At 42.6% G+C, this 23,451-nt stretch overlaps 1 protein-coding gene across 2 annotated transcripts in view; it reads left to right on the forward strand.

Annotated features, from left to right (window-relative positions):
• Nucleotides 1-23,451, forward strand: part of LOC112247575 (fibrillin-2) — a 247,297-nt gene that overhangs the window by 176,981 nt on the left and 46,865 nt on the right. For both annotated transcript variants that reach the window (XM_042302707.1, XM_042302708.1), the window contains exons 44-48: nucleotides 17,014-17,139; nucleotides 18,039-18,164; nucleotides 18,613-18,729; nucleotides 18,953-19,081; nucleotides 20,511-20,630. In XM_042302707.1, the coding sequence (XP_042158641.1) occupies nucleotides 17,014-17,139; nucleotides 18,039-18,164; nucleotides 18,613-18,729; nucleotides 18,953-19,081; nucleotides 20,511-20,630 (618 nt within the window). The remainder of the gene's footprint in view (nucleotides 1-17,013; nucleotides 17,140-18,038; nucleotides 18,165-18,612; nucleotides 18,730-18,952; nucleotides 19,082-20,510; nucleotides 20,631-23,451) is intronic.

Genomic DNA, 23,451 nt, shown 5'->3' on the forward strand with positions numbered 1-23,451 from the left:
CGTCAGGTAGGTCTATAGAAACACCTGATGTAACGTTAGGTACGACTATAGAAACACCTGATGTAACGTCGGACACGACTATAAAAACACCTGATGTAACGTCAGGTACGACTATAGAAACACCTGATGTAACGTCAGGTACGACTATAGAAAACCCTGATGTAACGTCAGGAACGACTATAGAAACACCTGATGTAACGTCAGGTTTCGACTATAGAAACACCTGATGTAACGTCAGGTACGAATATATAGAAACATCTGCTGTAACATCAGGTACGACTATAGAAACACCTGATGTAACGTCAGGTACGACTATAGAAACACCTGATGTAACGTCAGGTACGACTATAGAAACACCTGATGTAACGTCAGGTACGACTATAGAAACACCTGATGTAACGTTGGATACGACTATAGAAACACCTGATGTAACGTCAGGTACGACTATAGAAACACCTGATGTAACGTCAGGTACGACTATAGAAACACCTGATGTAACGTCAGGTACGACTATAGAAACACCTGATGTAACGTCAGGTACGACTATAGAAACACCTGCTGTAACGTCAGGTACGACTATAGAAACACCTGATGTAACGTCAGGTACGACTATAGAAACACCTGATGTAACGTCAGGTACGACTATAGAAACACCTGATGTAACGTCAGGTACGACTATAGAAACACCTGTTGTAACGTTGGATACAACTATAGAAACACCTGATGTAACGTCAGGTACGACTATAGAAACACCTGATGTAACGTCAGGTACGACTATAGAAACACCTGATGTAACGTTGGATACGACTATAGAAACACCTGATGTAACGTCAGGTACGACTATAGAAACACCTGATGTAACGTCAGGTACGACGATAGAAACACCTGATGTAACGTCAGGTACGACTATAGAAACACCTGATGTAACGTCAGGTACGACTATAGAAACACCTGATGTAACGTTGGATACGACTATAGAAACACCTGATGTAACGTCAGGTACGACTATAGAAACACCTGATGTAACGTCAGGTACGACGATAGAAACACCTGATGTAACGTCAGGTACGACTATAGAAACACCTGATGTAACGTCAGGTACGACTATAGAAACACCTGATGTAACGTCAGGTACGACTATAGTAACACCTGATGTAACGTCAGGTACGACTATAGAAACACCTGATGTAACGTCAGGTACGACTATAGAAACACCTGATGTAACGTCAGGTACGACTATAGAAACACCTGTTGTAACGTTGGATACAACTATAGAAACACCTGATGTAACGTCAGGTACGACTATAGAAACACCTAATGTAACGTCAGGTACGACTATAGAAACACCTGCTGTAACGTCAGGTACGACTATAGAAACACCTGCTGTAACGTCAGGTACGACTATAGAAACACCTGATGTAACGTTGGATACGACTATAGAAACACCTGATGTAACGTCAGGTACGACGATAGAAACACCTGATGTAACGTTGGATACGACTATAGAAACACCTGATGTAACGTCAGGTAGACCTATGGAAACACCTGCTGTAACGTCAGGTACGACTATAGAAACACCTGATGTAACGTTGGATACGACTATAGAAACACCTGATGTAACGTCAGGTACGACGATAGAAACACCTGATGTAACGTTAGGTACGACTATAGAAACACCTGATGTAACGTCAGGTACGACTATTGAAACACCTGATGTAACGTCAGGTAGGACTATAGAAACACCTGATGTAAGGTCAGGTAGGACTATAGAAACACCTGATGTAACGTCAGGTACGACTATAGAAACACCTGATGTAACGTCAGGCACGACTATAGAAACACCTGATGTAACGTTAGGTACGACTATTGAAACACCTGATGTAACGTCAGGTACGATTATAGAAACACCTGATGTAACGTTAGGTACGACTATAGAAACACCTGATGTAACGTCAGGTACGACTATTGAAACACCTGATGTAACGTCAGGTAGGACTATAGAAACACCTGATGTAACGTCAGGTAGGACTATAGAAACACCTGATGTAACGTCAGGTACGACTATTGAAACACCTGATGTAACGTCAGGTAGGACTATAGAAACACCTGATGTAACGTCAGGTAGGACTATAGAAACACCTGATGTAACGTCAGGTACGACTATTGAAACACCTGATGTAACGTCAGGTAGGACTATAGAAACACCTGATGTAACGTCAGGTACGACTATAGAAACACCTGATGTAACGTCAGGTACGACTATAGAAACACCTGCTGTAACGTCAGGTACGACTATAGAAACACCTGATGTAACGTCAGGTAGGACTATAGAAACACCTGATGTAACGTCAGGTACGACTATAGAAACACCTGATGTAACGTCGGACACGACTATAAAAACACCTGATGTAACGTCAGGTACGACTATAGAAACACCTGATGTAACGTCAGGTACGACTATAGAAACACCTGATGTAACGTCAGGAACGACTATAGAAACACCTGATGTAACGTCAGGTTTCGACTATAGAAACACCTGATGTAACGTCAGGTACGACTATAGAAACACCTGATGTAACATCAGACTATAGAAACACCTGATGACTATAGAAACACCTGATGTAACGTCAGGTACGACTGATGTAACGTCAGGTACGACTATAGAAACACCTGATGTAACGTCAGGTACGACTATAGAAACACCTGATGTAACGTCAGGTACGACTATAGAAACACCTGATGTAACGTCAGGTACGACTATAGAAACACCTGATGTAACGTCAGGTACGACTATAGAAACACCTGATGTAACGTCAGGTACGACTATAGAAACACCTGATGTAACGTCAGGTACGACTATAGAAACACCTGATGTAACGTCAGGTACGACTATAGAAACACCTGATGTAACGTCAGGTACGACTATAGAAACACCTGATGTAACGTTAGATACGACTATAGAAACACCTGATGTAACGTTAGATACGACTATAGAAACACCTGATGTAACGTTAGATACGACTATAGAAACACCTGATGTAACGTTGGATACGACTATAGAAACACCTGATGTAACGTCAGGTAGGACTATAGAAACACCTGATGTAACGTCAGGTACGACTATAGAAACACCTGATGTAACGTCAGGTACGACTATAGAAACACCTGATGTAACGTCAGGTACGACTATAGAAACACCTGATGTAACGTCAGGTACGACTATAGAAACACCTGCTGTAACATCAGGTACGACTATAGAAACACCTGATGTAACGTCAGGTACGACTATAGAAACACCTGATGTAACGTCAGGTACGACTATAGAAACACCTGATGTAACGTCAGGTACGACTATAGAAACACCTGATGTAACGTCAGGTACGACTATAGAAACACCTGATGTAACGTCAGGTAGGACTATAGAAACACCTGATGTAAGGTCAGGTAGGACTATAGAAACACCTGATGTAACGTTAGGTACGACTATTGAAACACCTGATGTAACGTCAGGCACGACTATAGAAACACCTGATGTAACGTTAGGTACGACTATTGAAACACCTGATGTAACGTCAGGTACGATTATAGAAACACCTGATGTAACGTTAGGTACGACTATAGAAACACCTGATGTAACGTCAGGTACGACTATTGAAACACCTGATGTAACGTCAGGTAGGACTATAGAAACACCTGATGTAACGTCAGGTAGGACTATAGAAACACCTGATGTAACGTCAGGTACGACTATTGAAACACCTGATGTAACGTCAGGCACGACTATAGAAACACCTGATGTAACGTCAGGTAGGACTATAGAAACACCTGATGTAACGTCAGGTACGACTATAGAAACACCTGATGTAACGTCAGGTACGACTATAGAAACACCTGCTGTAACGTCAGGTACGACTATAGAAACACCTGATGTAATGTCAGGTAGGACTATAGAAACACCTGATGTAACGTCAGGTACGACTATAGAAACACCTGATGTAACGTCGGACACGACTATAAAAACACCTGATGTAACGTCAGGTACGACTATAGAAACACCTGATGTAACGTCAGGTACGACTATAGAAAACCCTGATGTAACGTCAGGAACGACTATAGAAACACCTGATGTAACGTCAGGTTTCGACTATAGAAACACCTGATGTAACGTCAGGTACGAATATATAGAAACATCTGCTGTAACATCAGGTACGACTATAGAAACACCTGATGTAACGTCAGGTACGACTATAGAAACACCTGATGTAACGTCAGGTACGACTATAGAAACACCTGATGTAACGTCAGGTACGACTATAGAAACACCTGATGTAACGTTGGATACGACTATAGAAACACCTGATGTAACGTCAGGTACGACTATAGAAACACCTGATGTAACGACTATAGAAACAGGTACGACTATAGAAACACCTGATGTAACGTCAGGTACGACTATAGAAACACCTGATGTAACGTTAGATACGACTATAGAAACACCTGATGTAACGTTAGATACGACTATAGAAACACCTGATGTAACGTTAGATACGACTATAGAAACACCTGATGTAACGTTGGATACGACTATAGAAACACCTGATGTAACGTCAGGTAGGACTATAGAAACACCTGATGTAACGTCAGGTACGACTATAGAAACACCTGATGTAACGTCAGGTACGACTATAGAAACACCTGCTGTAACGTCAGGTAGGACTATAGAAACACCTGATGTAACGTCAGGTACGACTATAGAAACACCTGATGTAACGTCAGGTACGACTATAGAAACACCTGATGTAACGTCAGGTAGGACTATAGAAACACCTGATGTAACGTCAGGCACGACTATAGAAACACCTGATGTAACGTCAGGTACGACTATAGAAACACCTGATGTAACGTCAGGTACGACTATAGAAACACCTGATGTAACGTCAGGTAGGACTATAGAAACACCTGATGTAACGTTAGGTACGACTATTGAAACACCTGATGTAACGTCAGGCACGACTATAGAAACACCTGATGTAACGTTAGGTACGACTATTGAAACACCTGATGTAACGTCAGGTACGACTATAGAAACACCTGATGTAACGTTAGATACGACTATAGAAACACCTGATGTAACGTTGGATACGACTATAGAAACACCTGATGTAACGTCAGGTAGGACTATAGAAACACCTGATGTAACGTCAGGTACGACTATAGAAACACCTGATGTAACGTCAGGTACGACTATAGAAACACCTGCTGTAACGTCAGGTAGGACTATAGAAACACCTGATGTAACGTCAGGTACGACTATAGAAACACCTGATGTAACGTCAGGTACGACTATAGAAACACCTGTTGTAACGTCAGGTAGGACTATAGAAACACCTGATGTAACGTCAGGCACGACTATAGAAACACCTGCTGTAACGTCAGGTACGACTATAGAAACACCTGATGTAACGTCAGGTACGACTATAGAAACACCTGATGTAACGTCAGGTAGGACTATAGAAACACCTGATGTAAGGTCAGGTAGGACTATAGAAACACCTGATGTAACGTTAGGTACGACTATTGAAACACCTGATGTAACGTCAGGCACGACTATAGAAACACCTGATGTAACGTTAGGTACGACTATTGAAACACCTGATGTAACGTCAGGTACGATTATAGAAACACCTGATGTAACGTTAGGTACGACTATAGAAACACCTGATGTAACGTCAGTTACGACTATTGAAACACCTGATGTAACGTCAGGTAGGACTATAGAAACACCTGATGTAACGTCAGGTAGGACTATAGAAACACCTGATGTAACGTCAGGTACGACTATAGAAACACCTGATGTAACGTCAGGTACGACTATAGAAACACCTGATGTAACGTCAGGTAGGACTATAGAAACACCTGATGTAACGTCAGGTACGACTATAGAAACACCTGATGTAACGTCAGGTACGACTATAGAAACACCTGATGTAACGTCAGGTACGACTATAGAAACACCTGATGTAACGTCAGGTAGGACTATAGAAACACCTGATGTAACGTCAGGTACGACTATAGAAACACCTGATGTAACGTCGGTACGACTATAAAAACACCTGATGTAACGTCAGGTACGACTATAGAAACACCTGATGTAACGTCAGGTACGACTATAGAAACACCTGATGTAACGTCAGGTACGACTATAGAAACACCTGATGTAACGTCAGGTTTCGACTATAGAAACACCTGATGTAACGTCAGGTACGAATATATAGAAACACCTGCTGTAACATCAGGTACGACTATAGAAACACCTGATGTAACGTCAGGTACGACTATAGAAACACCTGATGTAACGTCAGGTACGACTATAGAAACACCTGATGTAACGTCAGGTACGACTATAGAAACACCTGATGTAACGTCAGATACGACTATAGAAACACCTGATGTAACGTCAGGTACGACTATAGAAACACCTGATGTAACGTCAGGTACGACTATAGAAACACCTGATGTAACGTCAGGTACGACTATAGAAACACCTGATGTAACGTTAGATACGACTATAGAAACACCTGATGTAACGTTAGATACGACTATAGAAACACCTGATGTAACGTTAGATACGACTATAGAAACACCTGATGTAACGTCAGGTACGACTATAGAAACACCTGCTGTAACGTTGGATACGACTATAGAAACACCTGATGTAACGTCAGGTAGGACTATAGAAACACCTGATGTAACGTCAGGTACGACTATAGAAACACCTGATGTAACGTCAGGTACGACTATAGAAACACCTGCTGTAACGTCAGGTAGGACTATAGAAACACCTGATGTAACGTACGACTATAGAAACACCTGTGTAACGTCGACTATAGAAACACCTGATGTAACGTCAGGTACGACTATAGAAACACCTGATGTAACGTCAGGTACGACTATAGAAACACCTGATGTAACGTCAGGCACGACTATAGAAACACCTGCTGTAACGTCAGGTACGACTATAGAAACACCTGATGTAACGTCAGGTACGACTATAGAAACACCTGATGTAACGTCAGGTAGGACTATAGAAACACCTGATGTAACGTCAGGTACGACTATGAAACACCTGATGTAACGTCAGGTACGACTATAGAAACACCTGATGTAACGTCAGGTACGACTATAGAAACACCTGATGTAACGTAGAAACACCTGATGGTACGACTATAGAAACACCTGATGAAACACCTGATGTAACGTCAGGTACGACTATAGAAACACCTGATGTAACGTCAGGTACGACTATAGAAACACCTGATGTAACGTCAGGTACGACTATAGAAACACCTGATGTAACGTCAGGTACGACTATAGAAACACCTGATGTAACGTCAGGTACGACTATAGAAACACCTGATGTAACGTCAGGTACGACTATAGAAACACCTGATGTAACGTCAGGTACGACTATAGAAACACCTGATGTAACGTCAGGTACGACTATAGAAACACCTGATGTAACGTCAGGTAGGACTATAGAAACACCTGATGTAACGTCAGGTACGACTATAGAAACACCTGATGTAACGTCAGGTACGACTATAGAAACACCTGATGTAACGTCAGGTACGACTATAGAAACACCTGATGTAACGTCAGGTACGACTATAGAAACACCTGAACGACTATAGAAACACCTGATGTAACGTCAGGTACGACTATAGAAAACACCTGATGTAACGTCAGGTACGACTATAGAAACACCTGATGTAACGTCAGGTTACGACTATAGAAACACCTGATGTAACGTCAGGTACGACTATAGAAACACCTGATGTAACGTCAGGTACGACTATAGAAACACCTGATGTAACGTCAGGTACGACTATAGAAACACCTGATGTAACGTCAGGTACGACTATAGAAACACCTGATGTAACGTCAGGTACGACTATAGAAACACCTGATGTAACGTTGGATACGACTATAGAAACACCTGATGTAACGTCAGGTACGACTATAGAAACACCTGATGTAACGTCAGGTACGACTATAGAAACACCTGATGTAACGTCAGGTACGACTATAGAAACACCTGCTGTAACGAACGACTATAGAAACACCTGATGTAACGTCAGGTACGACTATAGAAACACCTGATGTAACGTCAGGTACGACTATAGAAACACCTGATGTAACGTCAGGTACGACTATAGAAACACCTGATGTAACGTCAGGTACGACTATAGAAACACCTGATGTAACGTTGGATACGACTATAGAAACACCTGATGTAACGTCAGGTACGACTATAGAAACACCTGATGTAACGTCAGGTACGACTATAGAAACACCTGATGTAACGTCAGGTACGACTATAGAAACACCTGATGTAACGTCAGGTACGACTATAGAAACACCTGATGTAACGTTACGACTATAGAAACAACTATGTAACGAAACACCTGAAACACCTGTAACGTCAGATACGACTATAGAAACACCTGATGTAACGTCAGATACGACTATAGAAACACCTGATGTAACGTCAGGTACGACTATAGAAACACCTGATGTAACGTCAGGTACGACTATAGAAACACCTGATGTAACGTCAGGTACGACTATAGAAACACCTGATGTAACGTCAGGTACGACTATAGAAACACCTGATGTAACGTCAGGTACGACTATAGAAACACCTGATGTAACGTAGAAACAGGTAACGACTATAGAAACACCTGATGTAACGTTGGATACGACTGATAGAAACACCTGATGTAACGTCAGGTACGACTATAGAAACACCTGATGTAACGTCAGGTACGACTATAGAAACACCTGATGTAACGTTGGATACGACTATAGAAACACCTGATGTAACGTCAGGTACGACTATAGAAACACCTGATGTAACGTCAGGTACGACTATAGAAACACCTGATGTAACGTCAGGTACGACTGATAGAAACACCTGATGTAACGTCAGGTACGACTATAGAAACACCTGATGTAACGTCAGGTACGACTATAGAAACACCTGATGTAACGTCAGGTACGACTATAGAAACACCTGATGTAACGTCAGGTACGACTATAGAAACACCTGATGTAACGTCAGGTACGACTATAGAAACACCTGATGTAAGGTCAGGTACGACTATAGAAACACCTGATGTAACGTTGGATACGACTATAGAAACACCTGCTGTAACGTCAGGTACGACTATAGAAACACCTGATGTAACGTTGGATACGACTATAGAAACACCTGATGTAACGTCAGGTACGACTATAGAAACACCTGATGTAACGTTGGATACGACTATAGAAACACCTGATGTAACGTCAGGTACGACTATAGAAACACCTGATGTAACGTCGGGTACGACTATAGAAACACCTGATGTAACGTCAGGTACGACTATAGAAACACCTGATGTAACGTCAGGTACGACTATAGAAACACCTGATGTAACGTCAGGCACGACTATAGAAACACCTGATGTAACGTTGGATACGACTATAGAAACAACTGCTGTAACGTCAGGTAGGACTATAGAAAAACCTTATGTAACGTCAGGTACGACTATAGAAACACCTGCTGTAACGTCAGTTACGACTATAGAAACACCTGATGTAACGTCAGGTACGACTATAGAAACACCTGCTGTAACGTCAGGTACGACGATAGAAACACCTGATGTAATGTTGGATACGACTATAGAAACACCTGATGTAACGTCAGGTACGACTATAGAAACACCTGCTGTAACGTCAGGTACGACTATAGTAACACCTGATGTAACGTCAGGTACGACTATAGAAACACCTGATGTAACGTCAGGTACGACTATAGAAACACCTGATGTAATGTCAGGTACGACTATAGAAACACCTGTTGTAACGTTGGATACAACTATAGAAACACCTGATGTAACGTCAGGTACGACTATAGAAACACCTGATGTAACGTCAGGTACGACTATAGAAACACCTGATGTAACGTTGGATACGACTATAGAAACACCTGATGTAACGTCAGGTACGACTATAGAAACACCTGATGTAACGTTAGATACGACTACAGAAACACCTGATGTAACGTCAGGTACGACTATAGAAACACCTGATGTAACGTCAGGTACGACTATAGAAACACCTGATGTAACGTCAGGTACGACTATAGAAACACCTGATGTAACGTTGGATACGACTATAGAAACACCTGATGTAACGTCAGGTACGACTATAGAAACACCTGATGTAACGTTAGATACGACTATAGAAACACCTGATGTAACGTCAGGTAGGACTATAGAAACACCTGATGTAACGTCAGGTACGACTATAGAAACACCTGATGTAACGTCAGGTACGACTATAGAAACACCTGCTGTAACGTCAGGTACGACGATAGAAACACCTGATGTAATGTTGGATACGACTATAGAAACACCTGATGTAACGTTGGATACGACTATAGAAACACCTGATGTAACGTCAGGTACGACTATAGAAACACCTGATGTAACGTCAGGTACGACTATAGAAACACCTGCTGTAACGTCAGGTACGACTATAGAAACACCTGATGTAACGTCAGGTACGACTATAGAAACACCTGATGTAACGTCAAGTACGACTATAGAAACACCTGATGTAACGTCAGGTACGACTATAGAAACACCTGATGTAACGTCAGGTACGACTATAGAAAAACCTGATGTAACGTCAGGTACGACTACTATAGAAACACCTGATGTAACGTCAGGTACGACTATAGAAACACCTGATGTAACGTTGGATACGACTATAGAAACACCTGATGTAACGTCAGGTACGACTATAGAAACACCTGATGTAACGTCAGGTACGACTATAGAAACACCTGATGTAACGTCAGGTACGACTATAGAAACACCTGATGTAACGTCAGGTACGACTATAGAAACACCTGATGTAACGTCAGGTACGACTATAGAAACACCTGATGTAACGTCAGGTACGACTATAGAAACAACTGCTGTAACGTCAGTTACGACTATAGAAACACCTGATGTAACGTCAGGTACGACTATAGAAACACCTGCTGTAACGTCAGGTACGACGATAGAAACACCCGATGTAATGTTGGATACGACTATAGAAACACCTGATGTAACGTCAGGTACGACTATAGAAACACCTGATGTAACGTCAGGTACGACTATAGAAACACCTGATGTAACGTCAGGTACGACTATAGAAACACCTGATGTAACGTCAGGTACGACTATAGAAACACCTGTTGTAACGTTGGATACAACTATAGAAACACCTGATGTAACGTCAGGTACGACTATAGTAACACCTGATGTAACGTCAGGTACGACTATAGAAACACCTGATGTAACGTCAGGTACGACTAGAAACATAGAAACACCTGATGTAACGTCAGGTACGACTATAGAAACACCTGATGTAACGTTGGATACGACTATAGAAACACCTGATGTAACGTCAGGTACGACTATAGAAACACCTGATGTAACGTCAGGTACGACTATAGAAACACCTGATGTAACGTCAGGTACGACTATAGAAACACCTGATGTAACGTCAGGTACGACTATAGAAACACCTGATGTAACGTCAGGTACGACTATAGAAACACCTGATGTAACGTCAGGCACGACTATAGAAACACCTGCTGTAACGTCAGGTACGACTATAGAAACACCTGCTGTAACGTCAGGTACGACTATAGAAACACCTGATGTAACGTCAGGTAGGACTATAGAAACACCTGATGTAACGTCAGGTAGGACTATAGAAACACCTGATGTAACGTTAGATACGACTATAGTAACACCTGATGTAACGTTAGATACGACTATAGAAACACCTGATGTAACGTCAGGCACGACTATAGAAACACCTGATGTAACGTTGGATACGACTATAGAAACAACTGCTGTAACGTCAGGTAGGACTATAGAAAAACCTTATGTAACGTCAGGTACGACTATAGAAACACCTGCTGTAACGTCAGTTACGACTATAGAAACACCTGATGTAACGTCAGGTACGACTATAGAAACACCTGCTGTAACGTCAGGTACGACGATAGAAACACCTGATGTAATGTTGGATACGACTATAGAAACACCTGATGTAACGTCAGGTACGACTATAGAAACACCTGCTGTAACGTCAGGTACGACTATAGTAACACCTGATGTAACGTCAGGTACGACTATAGAAACACCTGATGTAACGTCAGGTACGACTATAGAAACACCTGATGTAATGTCAGGTACGACTATAGAAACACCTGTTGTAACGTTGGATACAACTATAGAAACACCTGATGTAACGTCAGGAAACACCTGATGTAACGTCACGACTATAGAAACACCTGATGTAACGTCAGGTACGACTATAGAAACACCTGATGTAACGTTGGATACGACTATAGAAACACCTGATGTAACGTCAGGTACGACTATAGAAACACCTGATGTAACGTTAGATACGACTACAGAAACACCTGATGTAACGTCAGGTACGACTATAGAAACACCTGATGTAACGTCAGGTACGACTATAGAAACACCTGATGTAACGTCAGGTACGACTATAGAAACACCTGATGTCAACGTTGATGTAACGATACGACTATAGAAACACCTGATGTAACGTCAGGTACGACTATAGAAACACCTGATGTAACGTTAGATACGACTATAGAAACACCTGATGTAACGTCAGGTAGGACTATAGAAACACCTGATGTGTAACGTCAGGTACGACTATAGAAACACCTGATGTAACGTCAGGTACGACTATAGAAACACCTGATGTAACGTCAGGTACGACTATAGAAACACCTGATGTAACGTTGGATACGACTATAGAAACACCTGATGTAACGTTGGATACGACTATAGAAACACCTGATGTAACGTCAGGTACGACTATAGAAACACCTGATGTAACGTCAGGTACGACTATAGAAACACCTGATGTAACGTCAGGTACGACTATAGAAACACCTGATGTAACGTCAGGTACGACTATAGAAACACCTGATGTAACGTCAGGTACGACTATAGAAACACCTGATGTAACGTCAGGTACGACTATAGAAACACCTGATGTAACGTCAGGTACGACTATAGAAAAACCTGATGTAACGTCAGGTACGACTATAGAAACACCTGATGTAACGTCAGGTACGACTATAGAAACACCTGATGTAACGTTGGATACGACTATAGAAACACCTGATGTAACGTCAGGTACGACTATAGAAACACCTGATGTAACGTCAGGTACGACTATAGAAACACCTGATGTAACGTCAGGTACGACTATAGAAACACCTGATGTAACGTCAGGTACCACTATAGAAACACCTGATGTAACGTTGGATACGACTATAGAAACACCTGCTGTAACGTCAGGTACGACTATAGAAACACCTGATGTAACGTTGGATACGACTATAGAAACACCTGATGTAACGTCAGGTACGACTATAGAAACACCTGATGTAACGTCAGGTACGACTATAGAAACACTTGATGTAACGTCAGGTACGACTATAGAAACAACTGCTGTAACGTCAGTTACGACTATAGAAACACCTGATGTAACGTCAGGTACGACTATAGAAACACCTGCTGTAACGTCAGGTACGACGATAGAAACACCCGATGTAATGTTGGATACGACTATAGAAACACCTGATGTAACGTCAGGTACGACTATAGAAACACCTGATGTAACGTCAGGTACGACTATAGAAACACCTGATGTAACGTCAGGTACGACTATAGAAACACCTGATGTAACGTCAGGTACGACTATAGAAACACCTGTTGTAACGTTGGATACAACTATAGAAACACCTGATGTAACGTCAGGTACGACTATAGTAACACCTGATGTAACGTCAGGTACGACTATAGAAACACCTGATGTAACGTCAGGTACGACTATAGAAACACCTGATGTAACGTCAGGTACGACTATAGAAACACCTGATGTAACGTTGGATACGACTATAGAAACACCTGATGTAACGTCAGGTACGACTATAGAAACACCTGATGTAACGTCAGGTACGACTATAGAAACACCTGATGTAACGTCAGGTACGACTATAGAAACACCTGATGTAACGTCAGGTACGACCATAGAAACACCTGATGTAACGTCAGGTACGACTATAGAAACACCTGATGTAACGTCAGGTACGACTATAGAAACACCTGCTGTAACGTCAGGTACGACTATAGAAACACCTGCTGTAACGTCAGGTACGACTATAGAAACACCTGATGTAACGTCAGGTAGGACTATAGAAACACCTGATGTAACGTCAGGTAGGACTATAGAAACACCTGATGTAACGTTAGATACGACTATAGTAACACCTGATGTAACGTTAGATACGACTATAGAAACACCTGATGTAACGTTAGATACGACTATAGAAACACCTGATGTAACGTTAGATACGACTATAGTAACACCTGATGTAACGTTAGATACGACTATAGTAACACCTGATGTAACGTTAGATACGACTATAGAAACACCTGATGTAACATCAGGTACGACTATAGAAACACCTGATGTAACGTCAGGTACGACTATAGAAACACCTGATGTAACGTTAGATACGACTATAGTAACACCTGATGTAACGTTAGATACGACTATAGAAACACCTGATGTAACGTTAGATACGACTATAGAAACACCTGATGTAACGTTGGATACGACTATAGAAACACCTGATGTAACGTCAGGTAGGACTATAGAAACACCTGATGTAACGTCAGGTACGACTATAGAAACACCTGATGTAACGTCAGGTACGACTATAGAAACACCTGCTGTAACGTCAGGTAGGACTATAGAAACACCTGATGTAACGTCAGGTACGACTATAGAAACACCTGATGTAACGTCAGGTACGACTATAGAAACACCTGTTGTAACGTCAGGTAGGACTATAGAAACACCTGATGTAACGTCAGGCACGACTATAGAAACACCTGCTGTAACGTCAGGTACGACTATAGAAACACCTGATGTAACGTCAGGTACGACTATAGAAACACCTGATGTAACGTCAGGTACGACTATAGAAACACCTGATGTAACGTCAGGTACGACTATAGAAACACCTGCTGTAACGTCAGGTACGACTATAGAAACACCTGATGTAACGTCAGGTACGACTATAGTAACACCTGATGTAACGTCAGGTACGACTATAGAAACACCTGATGTAACGTTGGATACGACTATAGAAACACCTGATGTAACGTTGGATACGACTATAGAAACACCTGATGTAACGTCAGGTACGACTATAGAAACACCTGATGTAACGTCAGGTACGACTATAGAAACACCTGATGTAACGTTGGATACGACTATAGAAACACCTGATGTAACGTTGGATACGACTATAGAAACACCTGCTGTAACGTCAGGTACGACTATAGAAACACCTGTATCTAGATTTAACAGTAGAATGTCTCTCCAGCAGTGTGTATGATAGTGGGGGTTAATAAAGGTAACAGTTCAGACCGGTATCCCATTACAGTTTTTGTGTAGCGCCCAATGGTGTCCCCCTTCTTCCCCTCCCCCTCCTCCTCCTCACCCTCCTCTCTAATTTTTAGTCTTCTGTCTTTCTCGTTCTGTCTTTTTTACTCCTAGCCCCCGGGGCCACATACACTGTCAATCTGCGTTAGGCTCTATTGGTCGGCCCGGCAACACAATATCTCCCCTCGGGAACGGTCCGCGGTCACAATGTGGTCGACCTCCCGACCGTGGAAGTCAGGGGAGCCCGACTGAGGCTCCTCTTTCATGTCTGACCAGTTTGTGTGTGGTGACCCCAAGAGGGAGAGTTCTTGCGCACTAACTGCTAGTGGTTAGACTCTCACCAAGGAAAAATACACAGCAAACCAATTATAGGTCTTTATTGGACTAGAAGTTGGCCTCAAAATCCCCAAAGAGAAAGAAATGTGATTGTGCAGAGACATGGAGAGAGGGCAACAGGAAAACTAGTCATTCAAAAGGGTTTATTTTAAGTCAGTTTCTTAAGTAAGTTTCTATGTTTAAATGTAAAGGGGGGCATATATCAAACCAATCAGACATAAAGGGTGTATTTCAGTGAGAACGTGGCCTTGTGGGTAATAATTAGATTCTGCTGCTTCACTGTTTAGCATGGCCCACATCACCTTCTCTTTTTCTCCACATCATTCTGAGAAATGTATTTTTGGTGTTTTAGAGACATTTTAAACACAATCCGGATTATTTTTTGTGTGGAGGGGGGGTTTTGTGGAAACCGAATTCTTCTCTCGTATGGATTTCTTCAGTTTGGCGTTACAAATGTAGTTGACACCAATCTTTATTTCATTTAGGATAACTGAGGCGGCGGTTAGGCTAGAAAGCCTTAATGATGCCCCTCGAATGTAACTGTAGTCATATAAGCCATTTCTATTTTAATCCAACCCTTTCTGTTTTGATTTTATATCTATATTTGTCCTCTTCAATCATTTGTAAGGTATTTAATGTGAAACTACTATAATTCAGTCCTAGAGTACCAATCATTTTATTCCGACTTGAAACACACTCTGTCTGTCTGTCAGTTTCTCTCTCGGTCTCTGTCTGTCTGTCAGTTTCTCTCTCTCTCTGTCTGTCTGTCAGTTTCTCTCTCTCTCTGTCTCTGTCTGTCTGTCAGTTTCTCTCTCTCTCTGTCTGTCTGTCTGTGATCTGTCTGTCGGTCTGTGATCTGTCTGTCTGTCAGTCTGTGATCTGTCTGTCTGTGATCTGTGTTTGTGTCTCTCTCTCCCTGTTCATCTAACTGTCTCTGATCTTTCCTGCTGCTCTGCCTACCTATATAATTGCTATCTTAATCTGGTTTTGTGTTGTGTGTGTGCATGTGTTTGGGTGTGTGTGCTTGCGTACTTGCGTCCGTCTGTGTGTGTGTGTGTGTGTGTGTTCCAGACATCGATGAATGTAGCAGTGTGGAGAACCTGTGCCAGAGGAACGCTGACTGTATCAACAGCCCTGGGAGCTACCGTTGTGAATGCTCAGAGGGCTTCAATCTCTCCCCCATAGGAGCCTGCATCGGTGAGACAACAGACACTCCTCACAAATCCCACACATGCTACATCCCTCATGTACCCTATTCCCTACATATCTGCACTGACCAGGGCTCATAGGGCTCTGGTCAAGAGTAGTGCACTATATAGGGAATAGGGTCACATTTGGGATGTAAATGAAAGTGATTCTCACCAGTGTGTCTTTGTCCTGGTGTGACCTATCAGACCAGCTGTAGCCTTTTGCTGCTAAAGTCCAGATGCACTGTGGACAGGCAGCGACCGCCAACACCATATTTACCCAATGTCTCGCCCCAGTGTGATCCTTGGCAGGCCCGGGGCTCTGCCTTGTAAAAGAGCACTTAGCTGCATGTCTGGAGGATTACCTAATGCACCCTGTGGCCTTGACCTGGTCTTATCCAGAGGATTACCTAGTGTACCCTGTGGCCTTGACCTGGTCTTATCTGGAGGATTACCTAGTGCACCCTGTGGTCTTGACCTGGTCTTAGCTGGAGGATTACCTAATGCACCCTGTGGGCTTGACCTGGTCTTATCTGGAGGATTACCTAATGCACCCTGTGGGCTTGACCTGGTCTTATCTGGAGGATTACCTAGTGCACCCTGTGGGCTTGACCTGGTCTTATCTGGAGGATTACCTAGTGCACCCTGTGGTCTTGACCTGGTCTTATCCGGAGGATTACCTAGTGCACCCTGTGGCCTTGACCTGGTCTTATCCAGAGGATTACCTAATGCACCCTGTGGTCTTGACCTGGTCTTATTCCCCCCTCTCTCTCTCTCTCTCTCTCTCTCTCTCTCTCTCTCTCTCTCTCTCTCTCTCTCTCTCTCTCTCTCTCTCTCTCTCTCCCTCTCTCTCTCTCTCTCTCTCTCTCTCTCTTTCTTCTTTCTTCTTCTCCTGCTACCGTTGGGAAGACCGCAACGAGTGTCTGGAGATCACCAACGTGTGTAGCCATGGCGAGTGTGTGGACATCCAGGGGGGCTACGAGTGCAGGTGCCACCACGGCTTCAAGGCTACGCCCAACCGCAAGATGTGCACGGGTGAGAACATTCTAGAAAACACTTCAGGCTCTCGCTTTCAATGGAGGCCGATGTAATGGCGGCAGGGTAGCCTAGTGGTTAGAGCGTTGGACTAGTAACCGAAAGGTTGCAAGTTCAAATCCCCAAGCTGACAAGGTACAAATCTGTCGTTCTGCCCCTGAACAGGCAGTTAACCCACTGTTCCTAGGCCGTCATTGAAAATAAGAATTTGTTCTTAACTGACTTGCCAATTTAAATAAAGGTTAATTAAAATAAATCTCAAAATGGAGACCATTCCGAATACCATTTTCACCTTCTGTTTTGGAATATTGCGGTTGTCCTGAAATGTTTCTGGCCTTAGATATTGTTGGTTACTTTTAAGATCACGTCTATGAACTCCATTTGAGATAATTGACTGAAATATTTTGTAGTGTTACAACATTATCATTTTAGTCGTACCTGTCTCCAGATGTTGATGAGTGCGAGCGGTTGCCTTGTCGCAACGGAACCTGCAAGAACACAGTGGGCTCCTTCAACTGTCTGTGTCACACCGGGTTTGAGTTCTCACACCACAACGACTGCATGGGTGAGCACCTCTGTCCCCTGGTTCATCTAATGATTTCTGCCCCCCTGTTCTAGGCATGTCCTTTGAGGTTTTACACCCTAAAATAAATACTTTATGACAAATACATTTTCAAAAATGTCTTTAGAAATAAACCTGCTACCTAAAGGGCATCAACTTCTCTTTTTTGGAATATAACTTGTATTCACTCTTGTATTGATGTGCTGTTTTGTGTTGTGGTTGGCAGATATTGACGAGTGTCAGACATCCTTTGGCACGCTGTGCAGGAAAGGCCAGTGTATCAACAGTGTGGGCTCCTTCCAATGTCTGTGTGAGGAGGGCTACAAGCTAACCCCCGATGCCAAGAATTGTATGGGTAAGAACTGTCCTACTATACTGTATGGGTTATGATCTGTCCTACTCTACTGTATGGATAAGATCTGTCCTACTGTATAGATAAGAACTGTCCTACTGTATAGATAAGAACTGTCCTACTATACTGTATGGGTTATGATCTGTCCTACTCTACTGTATGGATAAGAACTGTCCTACTCTACTGTATAGATAAGAACTGTCCTACTGTATAGATAAGAATGGTCCTACTGTATAGATAAGAACTGTCCTACTGTATAGATAAGAACTGTCCTACTGTATAGATAAGAACTGTCCTACTGTATAGATAAGAACGGTCCTACTGTATAGATAAGAATGGTCCTACTGTATAGATAAGAACTGTCCTACTGTATAGATAAGAACTGTCCTACTGTATGGATAAGAACTGTCCTACTGTATAGATAAGAACTGTCCTACTGTATGGATAAGAACTGTCCTACTGTATAGATAAGAACTGTCCTACTGTATGGATAAGAACTGTCCTACTGTATAGATGAGAACTATTCTACTGTATAGATAAGAACTGTCCTACTGTATATATAAGAACTGTCCTACTGTATAGATAAGAACTGTCCTACTGTATGGATAAGAACTGTCCTACTGTATAGATGAGAACTATCCTACTGTATAGATAAGAACTGTCCTACTGTATGGATAAGAACTGTCCTACTGTATGGATAAGAACTGTCCTACTGTATAGATAAGAACTGTCCTACTGTATAGATAAGAACTGTCCTACTGTATAGATAAGAACTATCCTACTGTATATATAATAACTGTTCTACTGTATGGATAAGAACTGTCCTACTGTATAGATAATAACTGTCCTACTGTATAGATAAGAACTGTCCTACTGTATAGATAAGAACTGTCCTACTGTATAGATAAGAACTGTCCTACTGTATAGATAATAACTGTCCTACTGTATAGATAAGAACTGTCCTACTGTATAGATAAGAACTGTCCTACTGTATGGATAAGAACTGTCCTACTGTACAGATAAGAACTGTCCTACTCTACTGTATAGATAAGAAAGGTCCTACTGTACAGATAAGAACTGTCCTACTGTACTGTTTGTCGTTCACGGTGGTAGGCTACTTTAACATGAGGGGTACTCAGCTTCGTAACATATTTCTAATGTAATAAATATTATTCGATCTATTATTGGGATGATATAGCTATTTTTGGTAACACTTAACAATGAGGTCACCTTTACAAGTGTTTTTAAAGAGTTATTGTAAACTGTTACTGCTGTTTCTTAATGATTATTGCCATTAACCAAAGGTGAGTATGTCAAGGTATGTCAAAACATTTTCAAAACATTTCCATGCTAATGTTCTGATATTTTAACCTGGTGTTTCACACATTACCCTACTATTTATCCTCCCAACTCGTTTCCTCATTTTCTCCAGATGTGAATGAGTGTATGATCTTCCCCGGGACCTGCACTCCTGGAACCTGCCAGAACCTGGACGGCACCTTCCGTTGTCTCTGTCCCCCGGGCTACATAGTCCAGAACGAGCAGTGTATAGGTGAGGTTTCGTCTACGTCAGCTACATGGTGGTTGGAAAAAATGTATTTGACTAAATACAATGCTTTTTCTCTGTTAATTAACAACAGACTGTCTGCATGCTTATAGAGAAGGGCACTCAACATGTACTGAACTGACAGAAATGACTGATGATTGGTTGGAAGAAATTGATAATAAGAAGATTGTGGGATCTGTACTGTTAGATTTCAGTGCAGTCTTTGGTACTACTGACCATAAGCTGTTGTTGAGAATACGAATGTGTTATGGCTTTTCAACCTCTGCCATATCGTGGATTCAGAGCTATCTATCTAATAGAACTCAGAGGGTTTTATTTAATGGAAGCTTCTCTAAGGTCAAACATGTAAAGTGGTGTACTGCAGGGCAGCTCTCTTGGTCCTCTACTCTTTTCCATTTTTACCAATGACCTGCCACTGACATTAAACAAAGCATGTGTGTCCATGAATGTTGATGATTCAACCACATACTCATCAGCAACCACAGCTAATGAAGTCACTGAAACCCTTGACAAAGAGTTGCAGTCAAAGGGTTGCTGACAGTAATAGCTGGTCCCGAACATCTCTAAAACTAAGAGCATTGTATTTGGTACAAATTATTCCTTAATAAGTTCTAGACCTCAGCTGAATCTGGTAATGAATGGTGTGGCTGTGGAACAAGTTGAGACTAAATTACTTGGTGTTGCCTTAGATTGTAAACTGTCATGGTCAAAACATATAGATTCAATGGTTGTAAAGATGGGGAGAAGTCTGTCCGTAATAAAGAGATGCTCTGCTTTTTGACACCACACTCCAAAAAGTGAGTCGTGTGTCTGTACTGACATGTGACCTACTGGTTGTGTGTATGTGCTGACATGTGACCTACTTCCGGCGCCGACAGAGATGGCCGCCTCGCTTCGCGTTCCTAGGAAACTATGCAGTTTTTTGTTTTTTTACGTGTTATTTCTTACACTAGTACCCCAGGTCATCTTAGGTTTCTTTACATACAGCCGAGAAGAACTACTGAATATAAGATCAGCGTCAACTCACCATCAGTACGACCAAGAATATGTTTTTCGCGACGCGGATCCTGTGTTCTGCCTTACAACCAGTGTAACCGAGTGGATCACATGCAGCGACAAAAAAAAAAAAACGACTCAGAAAAAGAGGGAAACAGCGGTCTTCTGGTCAGACTCCGCAGACGGGCACATCGTGCACCACTCCCTAGCATTCTTCTTGCCAATGTCCAGTCTCTTGACAACAAGGTTGATGAAATCCGAGCAAGGGTAGCATTCCAGAGGGACATCAGAGACTGTAACGTTCTTTGCTTCACGGAAACATGGCTCACTGGAGAGACGCAATCCGAAGCGGTGCAGCCAGCGGGTTTCTCCACGCATCGCGCCGACAGAAACAAACATCTTTCTGGTAAGAAGATGGGCGGGGGCGTATGTCTTATGGCCAACGTGACATGGTGTGATGAAAGAAACATAGAGGAACTCAAATCCTTCTGTTCACCTGATTTAGAATTCCTCACAATCAAATGTAGACCGCATTATCTACCAAGAGAATTCTCTTCGATTATAATCACAGCCGTATATATCCCCCCAAGCAGACACATCGATGGCTCTGAACGAACTTTATTTAACTCTCTGCAAACTGGAAACGATTTATCCGGAGGCTGCATTCATTGTAGCTGGGGATTTTAACAAGGCTAATCTGAAAACAAGACTCCCTAAATTTTATCAGCATATCGATTGCGCAACCAGGGGTGGAAAGACCCTGGATCATTGTTACTCTAACTTCCGCGACGCATATAAGGCCCTGCCCCGCCCCCTTTCGGAAAAGCTGACCACGACTCCATTTTGTTGATCCCTGCCTACAGACAGAAACTAAAACAAGAAGCTCCCACGCTGAGGTCTGTCCAACGCTGGTCCGACCAAGCTGACTCCACACTCCAAGACTGCTTCCATCACGTGGACTGGGAGATGTTTCGTATTGCGTCAGACAACAACATTGACGAATACGCTGATACGGTGTGCGAGTTCATTAGAACGTGCGTTGAAGATGTCGTTCCCATAGCAACGATTAAAACATTCCCTAACCAGAAACCGTGGATTGATGGCAGCATTCGTGTGAAACTGAAGGCACGAACCACTGCTTTTAATCAGGGCAAGGTGTCTGGTAACATGACTGAATACAAACAGTGCAGCTATTCCCTCCGCAAGGCTATCAAACAAGCTAAGCGCCAGTACAGAGACAAAGTAGAATCTCAATTCAACGGCTCAGACACAAGAGGTATGTGGCAGGGTCTACAGTCAATCACGGACTACAGGAAGAAACCCAGCCCAGTCACGGACCAGGATGTCTTGCTCCCAGGCAGACTAAATAACTTTTTGCCCGCTTTGAGGACAATACAGTGCCACTGACACGGCCTGCAACGGAAACATGCGGTCTCTCCTTCACTGCAGCCGAAGTGAGTAAGACATTTAAACGTGTTAACCCTCGCAAGGCTGCAGGCCCAGACGGCATCCCCAGCCGCGCCCTCAGAGCATGCGCAGACCAGCTGGCCGGTGTGTTTACGGACATATTCAATCAATCCCTATACCAGTCTGCTGTTCCCACATGCTTCAAGAGGGCCACCATTGTTCCTGTTCCCAAGAAAGCTAAGGTAACTGAGCTAAACGACTACCGCCCCGTAGCACTCACATCCGTCATCATGAAGTGCTTTGAGAGACTAGTCAAGGACCATATCACCTCCACCCTACCTGACACCCTTGACCCACTCCAATTTGCTTACCGCCCAAATAGGTCCACAGACGATGCAATCTC

Source organism: Oncorhynchus tshawytscha, linkage group LG20 (genome assembly GCF_018296145.1).
Source record: "Oncorhynchus tshawytscha isolate Ot180627B linkage group LG20, Otsh_v2.0, whole genome shotgun sequence".
Classification (NCBI taxonomy): Eukaryota; Metazoa; Chordata; class Actinopteri; order Salmoniformes; family Salmonidae; genus Oncorhynchus; species Oncorhynchus tshawytscha.